The sequence below is a fragment of the Amblyomma mixtum genome, chromosome 5 (genome assembly GCF_055824585.1).
Source record: "Amblyomma mixtum isolate Tamu chromosome 5, ASM5582458v1, whole genome shotgun sequence".
NCBI classification, from domain to species: domain Eukaryota; kingdom Metazoa; phylum Arthropoda; class Arachnida; order Ixodida; family Ixodidae; genus Amblyomma; species Amblyomma mixtum.
Window position 1 is genome coordinate 19876648 of NC_143016.1, and position 17889 is coordinate 19894536.

Genomic DNA, 17889 nt, shown 5'->3' on the forward strand with positions numbered 1-17889 from the left:
CATGGCAGCATCAAAGGAGTGGTTGCAATCGAAAGAGGATGATGTGAGAATGCTGCGCCAAATAAAATTGTCTATTTAATGATTAGTTAATTAATGAGAGCGAAAAATGTCGAAAAAACGTCGAAATGGACCGGACGTCGATAATATCAGTGCACGGGAAAACAGCCGTGGACGCCAAAATAGTGGAAAAATAGGCAAGAGTGAAAATAAAGTTTGAAATGAATTGTTTTTGATTAGTGATACATTAATTGAACAAAAAGTTTCATTTAGAGGTTAATTAGCTAATTATCAGCAAAAACCATTGGACGTTTGAATAGGCTGAACGGGGATATAATAAGTGGACGGGAAGGCAACCACTGCGCCAAATTTGAAAAACGAAAATGGTTTATGGAGATAAAAGAAGGTATAATCACTAAATAAATAGATATTTAATTAGAGTATGAGATAATTACTTGGTTAAATTAATTAACATACAAAAAGGAAATGATAAAGAGATTCAAAGAGAGGCGACGAGTGCCGAGGAGGCGTCAATGCTTTCGCATTCTTCCAATGCGGGTTGCTGCAGCGATCTCTAATTTTTCTTTTAGTTACAGAGACTCCTAACAAGCGCCCGTTAAACGGGTTAACCGAAGAGTCAGTACCGGGACAACGGCTTCTAGTAAAAGGTTAAGCATCCTTAAGCGCAGCGGTTCCTTCAGGAAATGGCTGCATAGCGCTCAAACAACGCGTGCCAAACTAAACGATCGTAATGCAAAGAATCGACCAGAGGCAGGACGTAATAACGGAGATAATAAGAATTTCGTCGTGGGCTCAAAAAAAACATTAAAAACGTCGCATTGAAGGCTAACGATTATGTCCAGCTATTGGAAGGAAATTCGTTGGAGCGAGAATTTGTCTTGTTGTTATGAAGAACACCACGACATCCTAAACGAAGCGACAGTCGCTAGAATGTTTTTCCGCAGGCTGATTCCGCCGCTCTTGGCAAAAGATTTCACTGTTGGTTATAGCCAGGTCAACAGATCAGACTAGCAATACCTGCTGCATCAGAATATACGATGTCACGACTTAAAAGCTCAATATACGACTTTAAGTGCAGTATCTTTTCTGTTGTCCAAATGCTGTCTTAGGACAGTGTGTGCTTGTGTCAAAATGAAATAAAAATAAAAAAGAGCCCCATTCTGCTCTTTCTTTTCTTTTTCATTGTGAGACATTTTCAGTCGAGTGCGTGTTCATTGCTGCGCTGGGAGTATTTTCTGCAGAGCTCTATAAAACTTTTATGTTTGTCCACTTAAGGACTTCTCCAACCGAATATTTTTGGCCTTTTCTACTTTTAAGTGGTGTCTGGAAGCCATGGTATTACTAATGAGTGCAAAAAATCGCGAAGCTTGATGTTCGCAAATCATCGTCAGGATTTCAGACTCCAGACTGAGACACTTGCGTGGCCGCTTCCGCCACGCTGTTTCGTCTTTTGTAAAGGCTGTCAGTTGCGGCTTCTTCAGCTGCGCAGTCTGAATTTACCTTTTGTGATTTTCATTTGGGTTTCGTCGCAACACTGCAATTTGTTATTCCCAGAGCTGGATATTGTAAGTAATGATAACCATCTGCTAAGATGTAGATATGGCGGCAAAGCAAGGACCAGTGCTCAGCTTTCATCATCAGCCTGACTACACCCACTGCAGGGCAAAGGCATCTCCCACATGTCTCTCCAATTGACTTTGTCCTTTGGCAGTTGCGGCCACAGTATCCCCGCAAACTTCTTAAACTCATCCGCCCACCTAAATTTCTGCCGCCCCTTGCTATGATCAGCTTTAGTAAATCCTTATTTTTACCTTGAGCAGGTTCATTTTGTCGAGGATCTGTTGTAGTTAAGAAAAAACCAGCCGAAAAGACGGGGACAAAGGAGAGACGAGGCACGCACAACGACTGGCACACCAGTCGTTGTGTGTGCCTCGTCTCTCCTTTGTCCCTGTCCTTTTGGCTGTTTTTTTCTTAAGTATGTACCAACTAACCCAGATTTCAACTCATCTGTTGTAGGACCCAGCGAAGAGTCAGACCTTGATCTATCAAAAAGTGCTCTCGGTGACACCTCATCAAAGTTGAACCAAGAATTAGGAGCTTTTATTCAGCACTGTTGGGTATTCTGGACAAATGGGCAGGATCAGGAGTAGATTTGATTCTGTAGGTGTATGAAAGAACTAAAGAAGCGCAATGATGAAAAAACCGACGCACATCGGGAAGCAACGGCGGTCCCTCTCTTTTACAGCTTTGGTAGAAGCGGGGGATCAGTGATGGATTCATGGATGGCATAAACAATTCTTTGCACGTATTTCCAGGATGACTCCTCGAGCTGCTTGAGCTGCTCTGCACCAAGCGTCATCTCGGGTAGTCCGCCAAAAAGGTTCACAACGGTGCGAACTGCGCTGGGAAGTTTTGCTGTTACCGTGACAGGAGCAGTGAAGTTCAGCTGGTAGGCAACGATCTCAAGCTCGGCGCTGTTCCTGCGAGGAGTTCAAACCCGCTTAAATGTGAAAGGCGGCGGACAGTTCATTGCATATAAAACAAATATGTCTGCTGGCGTTGTTTGGAGTGTTAGACGGCTTCAGACAAACGGCACACCTAGCGGGCTTTGATCTGGGCTGGCCATTGAGCCTTTCGCGCTTATTCTAGCTATGTATTTCACCTGTAGTGCGTGGTAGCCTCAAAACGCGAGGTCACTAAAAGCTACCAAAACGGTATCATACCTATTAGCACGGAGAAATTTTTCTGCACCCTCCATAAATGGAAAACTACTGTTTTAATGCAGTTTGCAGAAGAGAAAGGAATTCTTCATTTAGCAATATATACGGATGATTTGTTCCAAAAGCAAGGTATTAAGAAATAATTCTCAACCAGTGATGCCAACACCCTTTGATGGCGGTGACAGTCAAACTTCTTGCTTCCCGATCCGGCTGGAGCCCTTTGATTGTATGGAGAAGTGAACTCTGTTCTAACATTTCTGAATGCTAGTATGCAGATAAGTAATCTTTGTGCTAAGCACCATTCGCTTTGGCGCAGGTGAACTGCGACAACCGCTAAAATTCCTGGACACTCTATAGGCCCCTCCTCTGCATGTGTGAAGATGTATTTACTGTTTTCTGCCGTACGTATATCCTTAAATGAAGCTCTTATTTTTAGCATATGAGTAGAGAAAATGTCGAATAATCAAAACAATTTGCGCGTGGGACCATTATGGGCGACAGGCTAGACCAAAAGTCTCTGCCAGTCCAACCTGGCTCCTCTGGCGACTACCACCCGTCCGTCTTTGTTTTGTTAATGAGAGAATGCCCTAATTGCGAAATTTCATGAGGTGGGCTAAGCCGGGAAGTCCATTGAAGACACGAATGAGCATTTGGACGAAAGCAGTCTCTGGGAAAGGAGTTCCGGCGTACACACGAATTTCAGGTGCGGTGCCCTTCTTTCTGCCTCTGGCAGTCTCATTTTTTCGCTGCAGCTTCACCCAAAGCGTTAGATGATTGTTCAGCTATACAGCCCATTTAAGGCTTCTTCTGTGCTTCTTTACCTAACGAGCACTAATGTAGGGCTCACCGTTGTGTGCTCGCTTACTCGCCCGATTTCCAGGATATGCCGAATTCGAGAAGCATGGGTTCGAAAGCCTAAGCCTGACTCATATCTTCGATGTTTTATGCTGCGTTATGTGGCTACTTCTGATACGAAGAGCCACCATTCTCGCACTACACACTGCATGTTTTTTTTTTTTCCCCAGCGAGGCGTGGACCATCTGTTCCCATGGCGTTGATCGAGCATCTGTGACCGCCATTCCTACAAAGCTCACGTTATTTTCGCATGTCGTGTAATCTTATCATGTTTTGATATGACACCTATATAATCGATTGCTCTTCTTGTGTACTCTTAGTTATTATGGAGTTGTCTTTATTCAGACGAGTTGGCTATGCACAAGAGCTGTGGCCACCAGTCGGTCAACAAATTGTTCTCGTATCCCCTAACATTCACAAAGTGTCACGACAGGCAGAATTTCGTTACTCGGCTCTTGTAGTTTCCAATGACAAATCATGCCTTGATTGAGCAAAGTTTGTGGTGATTAAATAATTAGAGTACCATTTTGGCAACAGTACGGACTAATCACTGATGCAGCTTTCTATAGCATACCTGCATTGTTACAGCGAAATGGCCAAAGAAATGTGACCCCTCGCGGGGTTTGGCCTTTTCCTGCTATTAAAGAAGAACCTAGGGATAGCTTTTAAAAACAAGTGCAAAGCATGTGCTCAGAAATTGCAAGTTTTCTTGTTCTGCGTTTACGTTGCTCATGGCAAGACTTAAAACTTCGAGGAATTTATTTTTAATTTTATTTTTCTCTATATGGGCAACTGCTACGCTAAGGAATCGGACCGTCACTTTAGGCTCTGCTTACGGGTAGCTGCTATATGTGTGTATGTTATATAATGAGGTTCACTTACTCTTTAATTTCGAGAAGTGCTTCCACTTCGGGGGCCTTGATGTCGAACCCCCAAAGGAAGTCGCTGCTCGACGCCGTTGCTGTGATCGTCAGGTCCTTGAATGCCAGATTTAAGCGAGCTCTCATACCGCAATCGTTGAGCGTCACCAGGACGTCACCTTTCCTTCGAATACTGGACAGGCCGGTCATGTTGCCCTCGATTACTGCCACGCTTCCTGTTGGAAAACTGAATTCTTCGAGGTCGCCTGGAAGCGGCGCTGGGTCGAAGCCCGCGGATAGGACAAGGGTCTTGAGGCAGCCCTCGAAAATATCGCGCTGGCGCTGAATCCCAGCTCTGAGTGGTAGCAGTCGCCTCCTCGAAGGCCTGTAGAGGGTTCCATCTCTACCATACGCCCCACCGGTGCTGCTGCTGCCATTGGTCGGTGCCAGATAACTGCTAGCACTGCCAAGCGCCCTTCTCCAGTCGCCGGTAGCCATCGATCCTGTAGTGAAATAGGGTAGGAAGCGCATCACAGGCGCCAGCAGTGGGCAGCAGTAGTAATTGGTGGTAGTTGTACTAGTAGTACTTGTAATGGCAGTGTTTATACAGTGTACCGAGAAACGCGTATGTGGCCTTAGTGCTCGAACACAGAACCAAATCAAGAATAACATAATTAGATATTTTTATGCTGGTATCACAGGTTTAACGTCTCGACGTTGCACAAGGGTTATGAATGAAGGCGTAATGGAAGGTTTCTAGTTAATTTTGACAAGCTGGGGTCATTTAACGTGCACTGACATTGCACAGAACAAAAACGTTTTTGCATCTTGCCTCCACTGAAAAGAAGCCGCGTCCTTGTGCTAAGCAGCCGAATGCCATATCCATTAAGGGCGTATTCCGATCGGCGGTCCGGAGCACGTTCTCTTCCACCGCGAACCCAAAAGCATGTTTCAAGAGGCGGTGTGGATTCAAATCCTGAGTTACTATTGGACGAAAGAGATTTTAACGCGATAGCGTTAAAGACCTCTTTACGCAGAAAATCGGGCGTCGGCGTTGTCGACGTTGGCATCGTGAGCGACAAATCACGAGCATGACTCTCCCTGGGGGTGCCCAGAGAGCAACATAGGAGGCGGGTGGGCCACATAGGTCGCGTCACTTTGCGGCATCGTGACACCTGTCCACCGTGGCAGGTGGCAGTTCATGATTGGTCACTCGGGAAGAGCAACTTCGGTCGCACAAGGCCCACCGCTGGGAGCACCTGCCATCGCAGGGCAATGGCGCATAGCTTAACCGCTTCGCGACTGCGCCAGGAGGGGTTTGAGGACTCCCAGGGAGCTATGAATGTAAAGTAGAGAATGACGTTCTGCACATATGGAGATTAATCCATTACGCTATAACGTCATACCCTTAAAGCGGGGCTTAAGTGTCCCCTCCAATTTTTTGTGCCCCTTCACAGATTCGGGCCCTGCTCCAGAACGCCTATTGGATTACGGCATAAGCCACCGTGGCGGATCAGTAGCAAAAACAGGTGTACAGCACAAGGGTAGGAAACAAATTAAAACAACGCAGTAAAAAGTAAAGGAGTAAGTAAACATCATAAAATACAGCAGGAAATAGTAAGATAAAACAACACCACCATTGGGTGCAGTGTAATAAAGATGAACGTGAAGCAGGCTGCAGTGGAGCAAAACAAAACGTAAATTTCGCAGGATGTACTGCAGCCAGAAATGAGAAACAAACAATGGTGAGAAATAAACTTAATGGAAGAAACGCGCTAGGCCTTAATAGTGGCAAGAAAAATTAAGTCAACTAATTTGAGCAGGAAGAAGCTAGAGCTTAGTCTTAGCCACATAAAACAATAGTCAAAAAGGTGCAGCTACCATTCCCCATGGCACTGCAACGAAATAAGAAAAACAACAGTGACGAATAGAAGTCTGTTGAAAACTAAACGCTGGCAAAACCTGATAGGACCTTTCCTGGAAACCTTACTCAATGTATAACATGTTCTTTTGCAAGCAAAGCAGAAGAAACACGTGAAGTGAGCAATAGTATACGCTGCGTAAATCCTGCGCAGTAAAACAAGCAAGAACTATAAGAATAATATCAAACTTTGACTTTTCTTTTTAGAGCATATCGGTATTGGCCGGAGGTGTTGAACATTGCTCTCTTCCACAATGCTACCCTAAACATCAAAGCTTTCTTCGTGCAATGGTGCAATGGTGCATTGCGATAAAACTTCAGCACTGGCCAATCACAGAATGATTAGTCAGGCGCCACAGCCACACCCCTGTTTTTGTCCTTGTTTTTTTTTTATCTACGTTCTAGTGACATCTATCATTAGTGGCATCGCAACAATGCTTCGAAGCTCACAGGCTGATACTGATGCATCAGTTTCTTGTACAAAAGGCGCCATCGAAGAGCTAACTTATTAATGACGAATGAAATCCTCCAAAGGTTTATATTTGCATCAGATTTAGCACAACGCTCGCATGGTTGTTATGCATAAGAAAAATAATTATCTGGGACACAGCTTTCTCTTAGATCGACAGTTCACAGCGTCTCAGATCGTCTGCCTTACCTCCCCCTCCCGTGCTGTACGACGCGCTGATCGCGGCGTAAGCCTTTACTGCCCGAAGGGCCTCCACGGCCAAGTTTCGAAGTTCCTGAGCCAGCATCTGGCCAACGTTGACTTCGATGGAAGGCCTCAGTTCGTCGAACACCATGGTGTAGAAAACGCTGCTCACGCGGACGTCACCAGTGTCGTCAAACTGGAGGCGAAATCGGGCCATGCGCATATCGTGCAGCTCTAGGTGAAGTTCGTTTGGCGAGGTCCTAGAAATGTCGCAAGCATTGGTACACAAGTGATGTCCGCTTCGAGGCAACTGCCTCTTGATACAAGAAAACAAATGAATCGCTCCTCTGTCCGCTTGCAGAAGCACACATATGCGTTTGCTGCGCACACGAGTATACCGTACGGTGAACGATCTTGGCAAGTGTACAGTAAATAAGTTAATATCACCATTTGTTTTTCAGGGGTCTACAACTCCGCAAAACCTTTCTCTCTCCTACACTAATGGAGACATACGTGTAGAAAATTGCGGCATCTGAGCGCTTTTAGGTATTTCCTATGTTTGATCGTTCAAGTTCGTGCATTGCTTGTTATGGCATATGTGGCCAATTTGAATCTGGTTTTTTTTTTTGGGGGGGGGGGGGGGGTCGTGACTCCGCCTTGGCAAAGGCTGCGTCTTCGTGCCCTATTGCGCATGTGCCGCTCAACAGATAATACATCAGATCGTCATTGTTGGTTTGACGAACCCTTAGTGTTGGGATCGTCTCACTATAAAGGTCTTGCGCATCTGGCTGAAATTAAGACTTAAAAATGCGTGCTTCAGCTAGCGAGGTTAGGCAGAAAATGCAACGATCGTGCCGAATTCACAAAAGTTGAGTGCCTACGAATCATTTTTAAATTACTCCATGACATGAAACTGCGACAAATATGCTCGCGACGTGTAAGAAGCTGATTGCATTTAATACGAAAGATCTACGATAAGCTCCCTGTCATTATTTCATCGAAAAGAAATACAACGGCCGATTGGTATCTGTATGGAACGGATAATCCTTGATGCATTAGTGGCGAGTTCCGAGCAGGCACTTACTCTTGAGCGGTGAATGAGAGCTGTATAAGAGGCACCGAGATCCTAAGATCTAAAGTGGTTTGCTGGAGCGCTGCCCGCACGAGAGCATTGTAATGAGCTTCGAAGGGTCCTCCTTCAATGTGGAAGGTCAGCCGGCTGCCAGAATCGCTCACGTTCAACAGACTTTGTCCATTTTTTCGAATGTTGCGAATGCCATACAGCTTGCCTCCAGAGAAGTCTACTGTTAGTCGTAAGAGGTTTTCCTCGTTGTACAAAAAGTCTGGCAAAGTTATTTCCGAGAACCGCCCAGACCGAAGCACCTTTTCCAGACCTCTATCAAAGAGCGAGTTGTGCCGACTGCAGATTTCTGAAAAGAGAAAAAAACACGCAGCCATACATAAATACAGTAATATCTTCCCTATATTCCACTCAACTGGACTGTGGATCTGGGAGGTGTCAGTTTATTTGTTCAAAGTGCCCTGTTTATTGTTTAATGTTTTGAGTAGATGAAACATAAGGCAAAAAGTGACGAAGGCCGAACCCGGCCGCGGCGGCCGCATTTCGATGCAGGCGAAACGCAAAAGAATAACGCATGTTGTGCGAAGTCAGTGCACGTGAAAAATTCCCACGGGGTCGAAATTATTCCGGAGCCCTCCACTACGGCACCTCTTTGTTCCTTAATTCTCTCACTTCCACCTTTCTCCCTTCCCTTACGGCGCAGTTCAGGTGTGCACCGAGATAAGCGAGACAGGTCCTGTGCCATTTTTTTCACCTCAAAAACCAATTATCAATTTTCACTGACATCGTAGCGAGTATTGTACATGAAAGCACAAACATTATTGATCCGTCTTCGGGCCCAGGTCCGTCACTCAGCTTTCTTTCTTGCACATTTTTTATGGCGCACTATAAATATCACACTGTGATCGCATTATAAGCGCTGCAGCGAATTTTCGACTCTTTGATCTGACTTCAGGTGCGAAGAGACGAGAGACAGTGTACGCGAGGAATAGAATTGCTCGAGTTAAATTGGTTCTGTCTTGTCTCAAGGGGGATGACTGGGGTTTATGTTCTTAAAGCCGGCGTCATCGCTTCGGCGGACGCGGTCTTGCGACGCGCGTCTGTTCTATCATTCTTTCCTCGCCCATCTTTCAACTCTCCTATGTGTGCACTTGGCAGCAACGCGTATTGTGGCTCAGCTCGAGCCAGTGGGCAGGCCCGTGCAGTTTCCTTTCCATTCTTCGTTCGCTCACAACAACACAACAATTTGTCTCAAGCTACATAAAACTAGAAACTATATAGAACGTTGACGGCGGGAAATTCGCTTTCTATAGATAAAATATAAAGCAAATGTCGTGAAGCAAAGTAGTTAAAGCATGCTGTTAACAAACTCCTATGCAGGCTTTCTTTCGTCTTTATGTAACGTCGTGGTCTAAGGAGCCAAAAGTACAGCTAGTGTACTGATAATCAGGCTTTTAATAGCCATAGAAAGAATCAAATGCGAATTGACCATTTTAAAGTGCTGGATGCGCATCCCTTGCCACGCTACAGTGCCTGCTTTTGAGCCATGTAGTGGGGCATTCGCGACAGCCCCGAACTTGTGTAGTGGGTAGGGGAGGCATCATTCTTACCTTGAGAACATTGGTAGATTCATATGCGTCTTAAATGACATAATATAGTGCTCAAGAGCAGGCCCTGTCGCGTGGGAACTTTTGAGGCATCCTGGAAATGCTTCCGACTTTAAGGTCACAAAGCCCTGTGCTCCCTAAGACCCTAGATGAGAAATTTGACACAGACTCAAATGGTATTAGTTTAGTTTTTATGCACACTTGTTACGAAACGAAGAGGGGACGTAAATGAAAATGAACACCGTTTTAACGAGAAGAAATAGGGCATAAAATGCACTCACCGCTAATCGAGGCCGGTAGAAGAAGTATAAGAAGGAAGCATTTTGTTAAGGCCATATTGCACTTTAAAGTGCAGTTTTTTTTTCCCCGAGAAACTCTAGTTGAAGAAAACCTAGAAGTAAACAGTGGCTAAACCCGAGCGGCTGTCGTGCGATGCTCTCAAGAAAGCTGTTGTGAAGGAAGCTCTGCAACACCACCGGGTTTTATGCTGCCGGACCTTCCGTTTTGATAACATATCTCGCTGCCCGCTGGTTTCTTTCAGTCAAGTGCAAAAGCGAGCTCAGGCCGGATTCAGTAACACTCTGGAACCTCTGGAGATACGACCGTCAACACTCATAGTTTCGGAATGCTATCTCAAGGTTCGGCTAGGAAGAGTACTTTCAAAATATCTGAGCCACCAGACACGCTGATAAAAGTTGCTGGGCCTCCAGCTTGTGCCAGACAGTGAATCGGAGTGAGGTAAAACGTTATGCGCAGTTTAAGACAACTGTCAACAATCTCACTCGGAATTGTTTAGCTGAGAAGCATTTCGTTAGTGGCACACAATAGCATTACGGCCGACCATATGACCTGAAGCAGCACAAAACATAGAGCAGCCAAATATTACCACATAAAGCCAGAGGTGACTTTGAGCTTTCAGCGTTCTCAACTGTTCAAGCTCATAACCATCCCTCTCTTATTTCGCATGGTAGATATGTGTGGTTTTATTGTTTTATGAATGCTGCGCACTCTGGCAGCGGTGCACGTTGTCGCTGCTCGTTTTTTTTTTTTTTTCAATTGGGCCTGTCTGGTACGGGATGGGTAGTTGAATAAAGGCGGGGTTAAGGGAGCGTTTCCTAGTTGGTACCCTTAGTGATAGGCAACGGAGTAGGCGTTGATAAAACCAGCTACAGCACCGTTTTTCGAATGCAGGAGTCATTTCCTGCCAATGCCATTTACGAAACCAAGCTATGTTCTGATAAGGACATGGAAGCCGCTGTCGGTCATTTCTAGCCCGATTGTAATCTCCCTTTCCCAATTCAATACACTGTTCTAATAAATGTTTTCTCCTCCTCCTTCCTTAGAATACTCTAAAATGGTATATTTCGTACACATCGTACACGTCATCTTTGTTCTACGGTGAGATGATGAGAGCATCACTTTTCTTTATTTACTCATAAAAGCACTGAAGTTGAACGGAAATAGCCTGGGAAAGGCTCGGAGGGCCATTATCAGTCGACCACTTTCGAGTTAATGCTGAGACGCGGCTATATTACGAGAGGGATGGCGTGGAATTCTTTATATCTCTTGGTAACTGTAGGTATAGGAAACGGAGAATTCAATGCTGATGGATTGTTTCATTTCCAACGTTGTGGACCATCCAATTTGCTCCGTGAACGCACAGTTTTTGAAGTTAGTCGCGAAAGGTAAACTGCGCTGAGCGCGCACTTTCTCATACATCCTACAGCCCTCTAGGTTCCAGATGAAACACTTTCAACTGCGTGGCTGCTATATAGAGCTGATTTTCTTCAGAGATCACAGCATAGCGTCTGTTCGGATAGGAAGGCCCACTCGATGCTTATTTACGATGCCTCCGGCTAGCAGTGAGCAGAGGTGCCCAGCACGAAGTACAAGGCACGAGAGCTGCGAAAACACTGAGTGAATTTACTCCAGGCGTATTCTTTATACATATCCAAACGCAACAACAGTACATACAACAGGTCACGTGTCATGATATGATATCGGCGCTTTCAGCGCTATACCACGTGCAGCTGTATACGTCGCTTTCCGCAGCAGGACTGGAATCTGAAGTATCGATGCCGGGGAATTGATGGGCAAAGGTACAGCAGAAATAGAATTTAGTTTTTTACACTTTGAGAAGCTTTCCACTGTCTTGAAATAAACACTCTACAGAACTAAGCATGCAAGTTAAATGGAGCCGTTTAATAATTTTTTTTATGTTGTTCACCAAGGATGCATCTTAGTGTAGCATTAGTTAGGAATGACTAAGAGTGAATTCTGAAGCGATTGCATCGCAGGCACTCATAGATGACCAGGAGTGCGAGAGCGTTTGTTTGAGGCCCGGTAGGTGCGGGTGAATACCAACAGCTAGCTTGGTCTTCCGTGTGTTAGCTTGTCCCAACGGCTTTGGAACCTCCTCCGAACATTCTTAGCTCATTCCCGACGTGATGAAAAACGGCAGTGCGCGAAAGCCGCTTATGCGCGCACGGTATTTAACGCGTCTGAAGAGACTGTCATCTCAGGAACGAGGAGCGCTTCCTGGCTACACACGGAAGCGACTAAGTGTAGACAGCCGGGCTAGTTAATGGTTTATAAGACTATGATTCACCTTTCCAGTGCACATAAAACAGACGACCTCTCCCTCTGTCTGAGTGCTTGATGGGCGCAAGAACCATGCGTGGTAGTCTTAAAAAGCAGAAGCGACGTCGTTCAACGCTGAGCTGCCACTAGAGTACAGCTGCGCAGACCTCACTGTTCGGCCCGGGCGCCGTAGATTCCGGCAAGAAGCAAGCTGAGATCACACACCTGCAGTGACTCGATCGCACGAATTGCTAAATTCGAGGCTTGCACTCACTGGATTGCCGTCAGTAGGGCGGTCACCACCCTATCTTTCATCACTGCGTATGGGAGGGTGAGCCTAGCTAATGTGAGGCTTTTTCTAGCGGGACTTTTTTGTCGATGTTATCAAAACCGAGGCGCAAGTCCCCTGACGGCGAGGCAGGAGGGCAACCGAATGCACTCTGATTTGGCCAGCTACGGCTGGCCTTGAGTGAGTCTAAACTCTGGATGAAAGTTGAACAGCATGTAAAACCTCTGATGACGAAGGAGGAAAGCGAATGCACGTCGCAAATGTGTAATGCATTTAGGCATCATATATCTGGTTATATCTGGCTCTGTACTTAGTCCGAGGATCTCAAAAAAGATGCAAATCCATTGGACATATGTAGAGCCCGAATACGCTGGCCAGAGAACCCACACATGTATGCTTGTCGTCGTTTCCAAGGAAGAGGGCGATGACATCGCAGGTGGCCATCTTGAAGTCGAGGAGCAAACAAACTGTAGGAAAAGAATTCAGTGGCAGAGGGAGGCGAGTAGTCGCTGATGTCGATAAGGTTGACACTTGTTAACCTCAGAGTTGAATGAACGAGGAGGAAACGCAGGACAGTTTGTGAAGTTTTCAGTTTCTAAGCGCGAAATTGATGCACCAGAAGCTCAAGTGCACAGAATTAAAACGGTGGTAAATAAATACCTTAAGTGTGGGTCATCGGTAACTCCATGCTGTAAAGATAGAAAGCGTTATGGCCGTTCAGCGTTGACGGCGGACACAATTAGGGTGTCTGTGCCTGAATTCGCTACTACTTTTGTCAAGGTAGGCTGGTAAACCTGTTTTTAGTATGAAACAGTTGTAGCCCCCGTTGTTAGCAAACTCAGGCAAATGTCGTCCGGAAACTGCTGCTAACCTCAGGTCAAGAATGAGTTCTAATACAGAACTGGGCCTGACGACGAACACGAAGCCGGATTTTGCGGAAACATTCCGAAATTTTCCACCCGAATGGCAACAGCAGAATAAGAGCTTTAGGACATTAAAGCCGCAAGCTGGATTCGAACCAGTGCCGGCGGAAGAAGAGCAGTTTCGTTTCTGGATGCCTCACCCTTACAAAGTTTTTTAGTAACGTTCTTTAGAAAGACTTTAGACAAATGTTAATAGAACCTATCAAAACTGAATAGAAAGTCTTTTAAATGTCTATACTTTGTTGTAACAACCTATCAACCCTCTACCGACAATTGGCCACCGTAATCCAAAAAACTCAAGTGCGTAGAAAGTCTTTATACTTCCTATGGTCCCCTTATCGACAGTTTCTATATACTTCCTACAGACCACTTGCCAACAGTGTCCACCAACACCCTATCAACGGTCTTCTGACAATTGGCCACCGTTATTCAAAAGACTCAAGTACATAGAAAGTCTTTACACTTCATATCATCCACATACCAACAATGTCTACCAACACCCTGCCAACAGTCTTCCGACAATTGGCCACCGTTATCCAAAAGACTCAGGCTAATCAGCGTTCGCTGCAGCCTCCTCTACAACCTGCTCTGACTGGTATTGTTTCGTGATAAGTGTTCGAAAACGTCGTTTTCTTCATCCTTCATCTTTTCATTCTGCGGTCCTCGGCACCCTTTAATGCTCATGACGCCGTGGCCATGCGTGTGAGCCGGATGAGCCGAGAGGCAGAAAAACATACGTCACCAATGGCTCCTTTATTTAACCGTTCACGAAGGTGACATGGCAGTCAAAGCGGCTGAACACGCCGCTGAGGTCGCTGAAGAGCGGTTGCGCGCTTTTGGACAACAAAGAGCGAAAGGAGCCAGCCCCTGCGTGTTGCCTGGCACGAAAAACAGAAGCGAGCGAATATGTCAGCATGCCCATAAGCCAAAGTGCCCTTCAGAAACGCGGTGGTGGCCGGCTGCCACCATCTAAGCTCTCGGCAACGAGATGATAGACTACAAATGTTTTGTTCTCTATATCATGTGGCAACTAGCACATTGCAATTTATAGTCCAGTTTTGGTTATGTTTCTAAGACTTTAACTAGAGCTACCGATTACCTGGCAGCATTCGCTAACCCAGTCGTATATCTTTTGTTCTAGAAACAAGAACTTACTGGCGTTCCCTATACCAGCATGGTTCTGTTATCGCAATGGACGAGCCATACCATTAAGCGCACAGCATGCGCATAAAGAGTCGGCATCAGTTAAACCAGCATACTGAAAAGTTACACAAAGCGCATAGTAAAAGTTGTTTCTGGCTGCGCTGAATAACTGTCAAGTGCGACATAGAAGTTATGTTGTGACTTTTGCTTCTTACTGCCGCGACAATCAGGGACAATCTGGTACTGCGTCGGAATACTTTCCACTAAATGTCATTCAGTCATGAAAATAAACAAATTCAACTACAAACTCAATAAGATTGTGACTGCCCACTAAAAAGAAATAACCTCAGCAACGTTGTGCGTTAGTGTAACACTGTCAGTGTACGACTGCTATTTTGTTCTTCGGAAGTATAAGTTCTCTTGAAGATGCAAAAGCGCACTTCCTACCTATCGTAGCCGCGCTAATTAATGCTTTCTATTTATTGCAAAAATAAAAAAGTATTTTGGTGATGCAAGATAAAGCGAAGACTGCGAAGATATATTCGCACCGACAAGATGAGTCGAACATAAGGAAGTAACAGCACACGCATCTCGACTCAATGGAAGGCAGAAAAGACGAAGGGAACAACACGGATCTGAGGCCCTCAATCAGGTGACATGTATAAAGGGCCCCGTTGCGGCAGTTCTGGTGGCTCGAGGTCTACCAGGCATGCATGGTTTTTGTGGACGACTTTGTAGGACCCTGATCACTAGGCCAGTCCGACGAGATGCCACCGCTGGTCCCATCTGACGATAAGTCCAAAGGCTTTGAAGTTCCACTGGTCGGTAGCCACCGCGGGACAGCGTTCTGAGAGAGCTCCTCCGCATGGCGCAACGGACTTCCGACGCGTATTTTATCAGCAGAACTTTGAACGCGCCTTGTTCGGCCTGCTATCCCTTGCGGCTTATTCGCACTCTCGTGAGGGTCAGGAACCACTGGTCCATAAGACCGCCTGTTCATTGCATCTACATCAAGTACATTCTTTCCATCTCTCGTATCGTTTCTTGGCGACAACTCGTTCACGGGTAGCGTCAAAAACAGCTGGTTTCCCGGTTTCCTCTCCCCAGTGCCCGTCGGTCTCTCTGAGCCAGTGTATCCGTAGGGTCTTCCATTGGTGTCGAAGCTGGAAAGGCTGGCCTCCTGCGCGAAGAGGGCGACACCCGTCTCTTTGTCAGCGTCAGGGACGCCGTTCGTGTTGACGTCCGCCAGCGCGGACAGCTTGCCCACAATGAGCTTCGCGGCCAGGACGCAGCAGGCAACTGCCAGGATCGAAGTGCCGACTAGCCTGGCGACGTGTCCCGCTTTCAAGACGTCGCACGATGGCCGCGAATAGGCGCTGCCCACGCGGAAATGCCGCAGGTAGGCCTCCTCGCCCTGCACGGGGCTGCCACCGCTGCTTGCGCCGCTGCGACGCTCCAGCGAGTTTTCGGACGGGACTCGCCCAGCACTCGCCCGGAACGGAGGCGACGCGGACGTCGAGCTGTCGTCGAAGTCGCTGAGGTCAAGCGAGCCGCTCGATGACGGCGAGGACGCCAGGAACACCGTGCTCGTGGTAGCCATTCTTGTAGGGGAAGGCTGCGACGCTGAAGAACTGCGATTCATTACCGCGTTTCTTAAAGTTGTGTCCTTGATGCACACCCAACGCCCCCGACGCGCTTCTTCTTTTTCTTCTTCTTCTTCTTCTCCCCGCGCGCGTGTGTGAAAAATATTTAATGAACTGAATAAATCGAGGTTCGATGGGCGCGCGACTTCGCAGCCATCACAAGCAATTAGAAGAAATGGCGTGGTGGCAGCCTTACAATAGTTGGACGCATGGACCGCTGAGTGAAGGAATGGATTAAGGAAGGGGGAAAAGGAGCAGAGATTTAAATACTTACGGTAACGCTGGCTGTGGCTGAATATTCCCGCCGCTTTGGCTCACTGGTTAGAGCGCTCGACAGCTAAGCCTGAAGTCACGGGTTCAATCCCTGCTGAGGCAGCCTTGTTACGGTGGAGACGAGCCGCGTTTCGATGGAGGCGAAACGCAAAAGGTGCCCGTATGCTGTGCGATGTCAGTACACGTTAAATATCTCTAGGTGGTCGAAATTATCCCGGAGACCTCTACTACGGCACCCGGTGTGAACCAAGATGTGAGGCAATTAATGCACCATTTCCTTTCCTCTAAAACTAAAAAACGTAACCACTGTAAACCAGCCGCGGTGGTTAAAGCTCTGTGGCTAAGTGGTTAAAGCACTCGTCTACTGAGCAAAAGTATCCGGGTTCGAAACCGGTCGCGGCTGCAAAGTTTCCCTGCAGGTGAACCGCAAAGGCGCCTCTGTGCTATGCGTTGTCAGTGCGCGTCAAAGTTACCGAGGTCGTCGAAATTATTAATGCGAAAGCCATATACGGCTCATCAGCACGAAACCCGATGGCGTTGACCAAGCTTAGTGGTGCCAGAACCTCATGACATCACCATAACTACGTATGCCGTCAACAATACACCATAATATTGTAATTGGTGATTAAAGGCAATGAGTGAGTGAGTGAATGAAAAAACTTTATTGTCGCAAAGGGATTCTCCCGGCAAAGGTGGCCTGAGCAGATAGTAGACGAGAGAGTAGCAATTTGTTACAGGGACAGTTAGTTACAGGTAGTAACATTTATAGTGGTAGTTTTGGAATGATAAATGACGTTACTAAATTATGACGGAGGTCATTAATAACAGTGGGAACCATAAAGACCTTTATGGTAAAGGTCTTTAGGTGAAATGCGTTTAGGATAAAAGCCTTATGGCAAGGATTTATAGTAAAGGTCTTTAGGGTAAAGGACTTTAGGATGAAGACTTCAGGGTAAATAGATCAACGGCGTTTTTTGTTCAAGGCCTTTAGGTCAAAGGATGCTTTCGCATTCACAGCACGTGCGGACCTCAAGTGTCCATTGTAACTTCGGCGAAGCGTTCCACTAAGGCACCTTTCCCTTTCTTCTTTCACTCCCACCTTCCTTACCTCACGGCGTGGTTCAGGTGTCCACCGAAAAGTGAGACAGTTACTACGTCATTTCTGTTCCTCGGAAACCACTAATTTTGTCAGTCTCGTTTTCCATTCATTTTTTTTTTCATTCATTCTTTAGACTTGTTTACAACAGAGACATACCACCTGTGATGCCAGAACTGACAGCCAGCAACGATTCTCGGTCGCAGGTGTTGCTATAAAACCCAAAAC

The 17889-nt window shown here is 46.3% G+C and overlaps 1 protein-coding gene across 1 annotated transcript; it reads right to left on the minus strand.

The window, feature by feature from the left end:
* Positions 1-2101: 2101 nt before the first annotated feature.
* On the minus strand, positions 2102-10149 carry LOC149341445 (uncharacterized). Its single transcript, XM_089541974.1, has 5 exons — positions 9996-10149; positions 8111-8456; positions 7033-7286; positions 4476-4956; positions 2102-2498 (listed from the first exon to the last, which is right to left on the minus strand). Exons 1-5 carry the CDS (start codon positions 10048-10050, stop codon positions 2258-2260), a joined length of 1377 nt encoding a protein of 458 aa, XP_089398100.1. The 5' UTR covers positions 10051-10149; the 3' UTR covers positions 2102-2257.
* Positions 10150-17889: the final 7740 nt, after the last annotated feature.

Excerpts from the sequence above, each read along its gene's own strand:
- LOC149341445 (XM_089541974.1), bottom strand. The coding sequence starts at position 10,050 with ATGGCCTTAACAAAATGCTTCCTTCTTATACTTCTTCTACCGGCCTCG. Across the intron at positions 8,457-9,995 it reads TCTACCGGCCTCGATTAGCG|AAATCTGCAGTCGGCACAAC; the intron begins GTGAGTGCATTT and ends TTCTCTTTTCAG. Across the intron at positions 7,287-8,110 it reads CTCTCATTCACCGCTCAAGA|GACCTCGCCAAACGAACTTC; the intron begins GTAAGTGCCTGC and ends CGACATTTCTAG.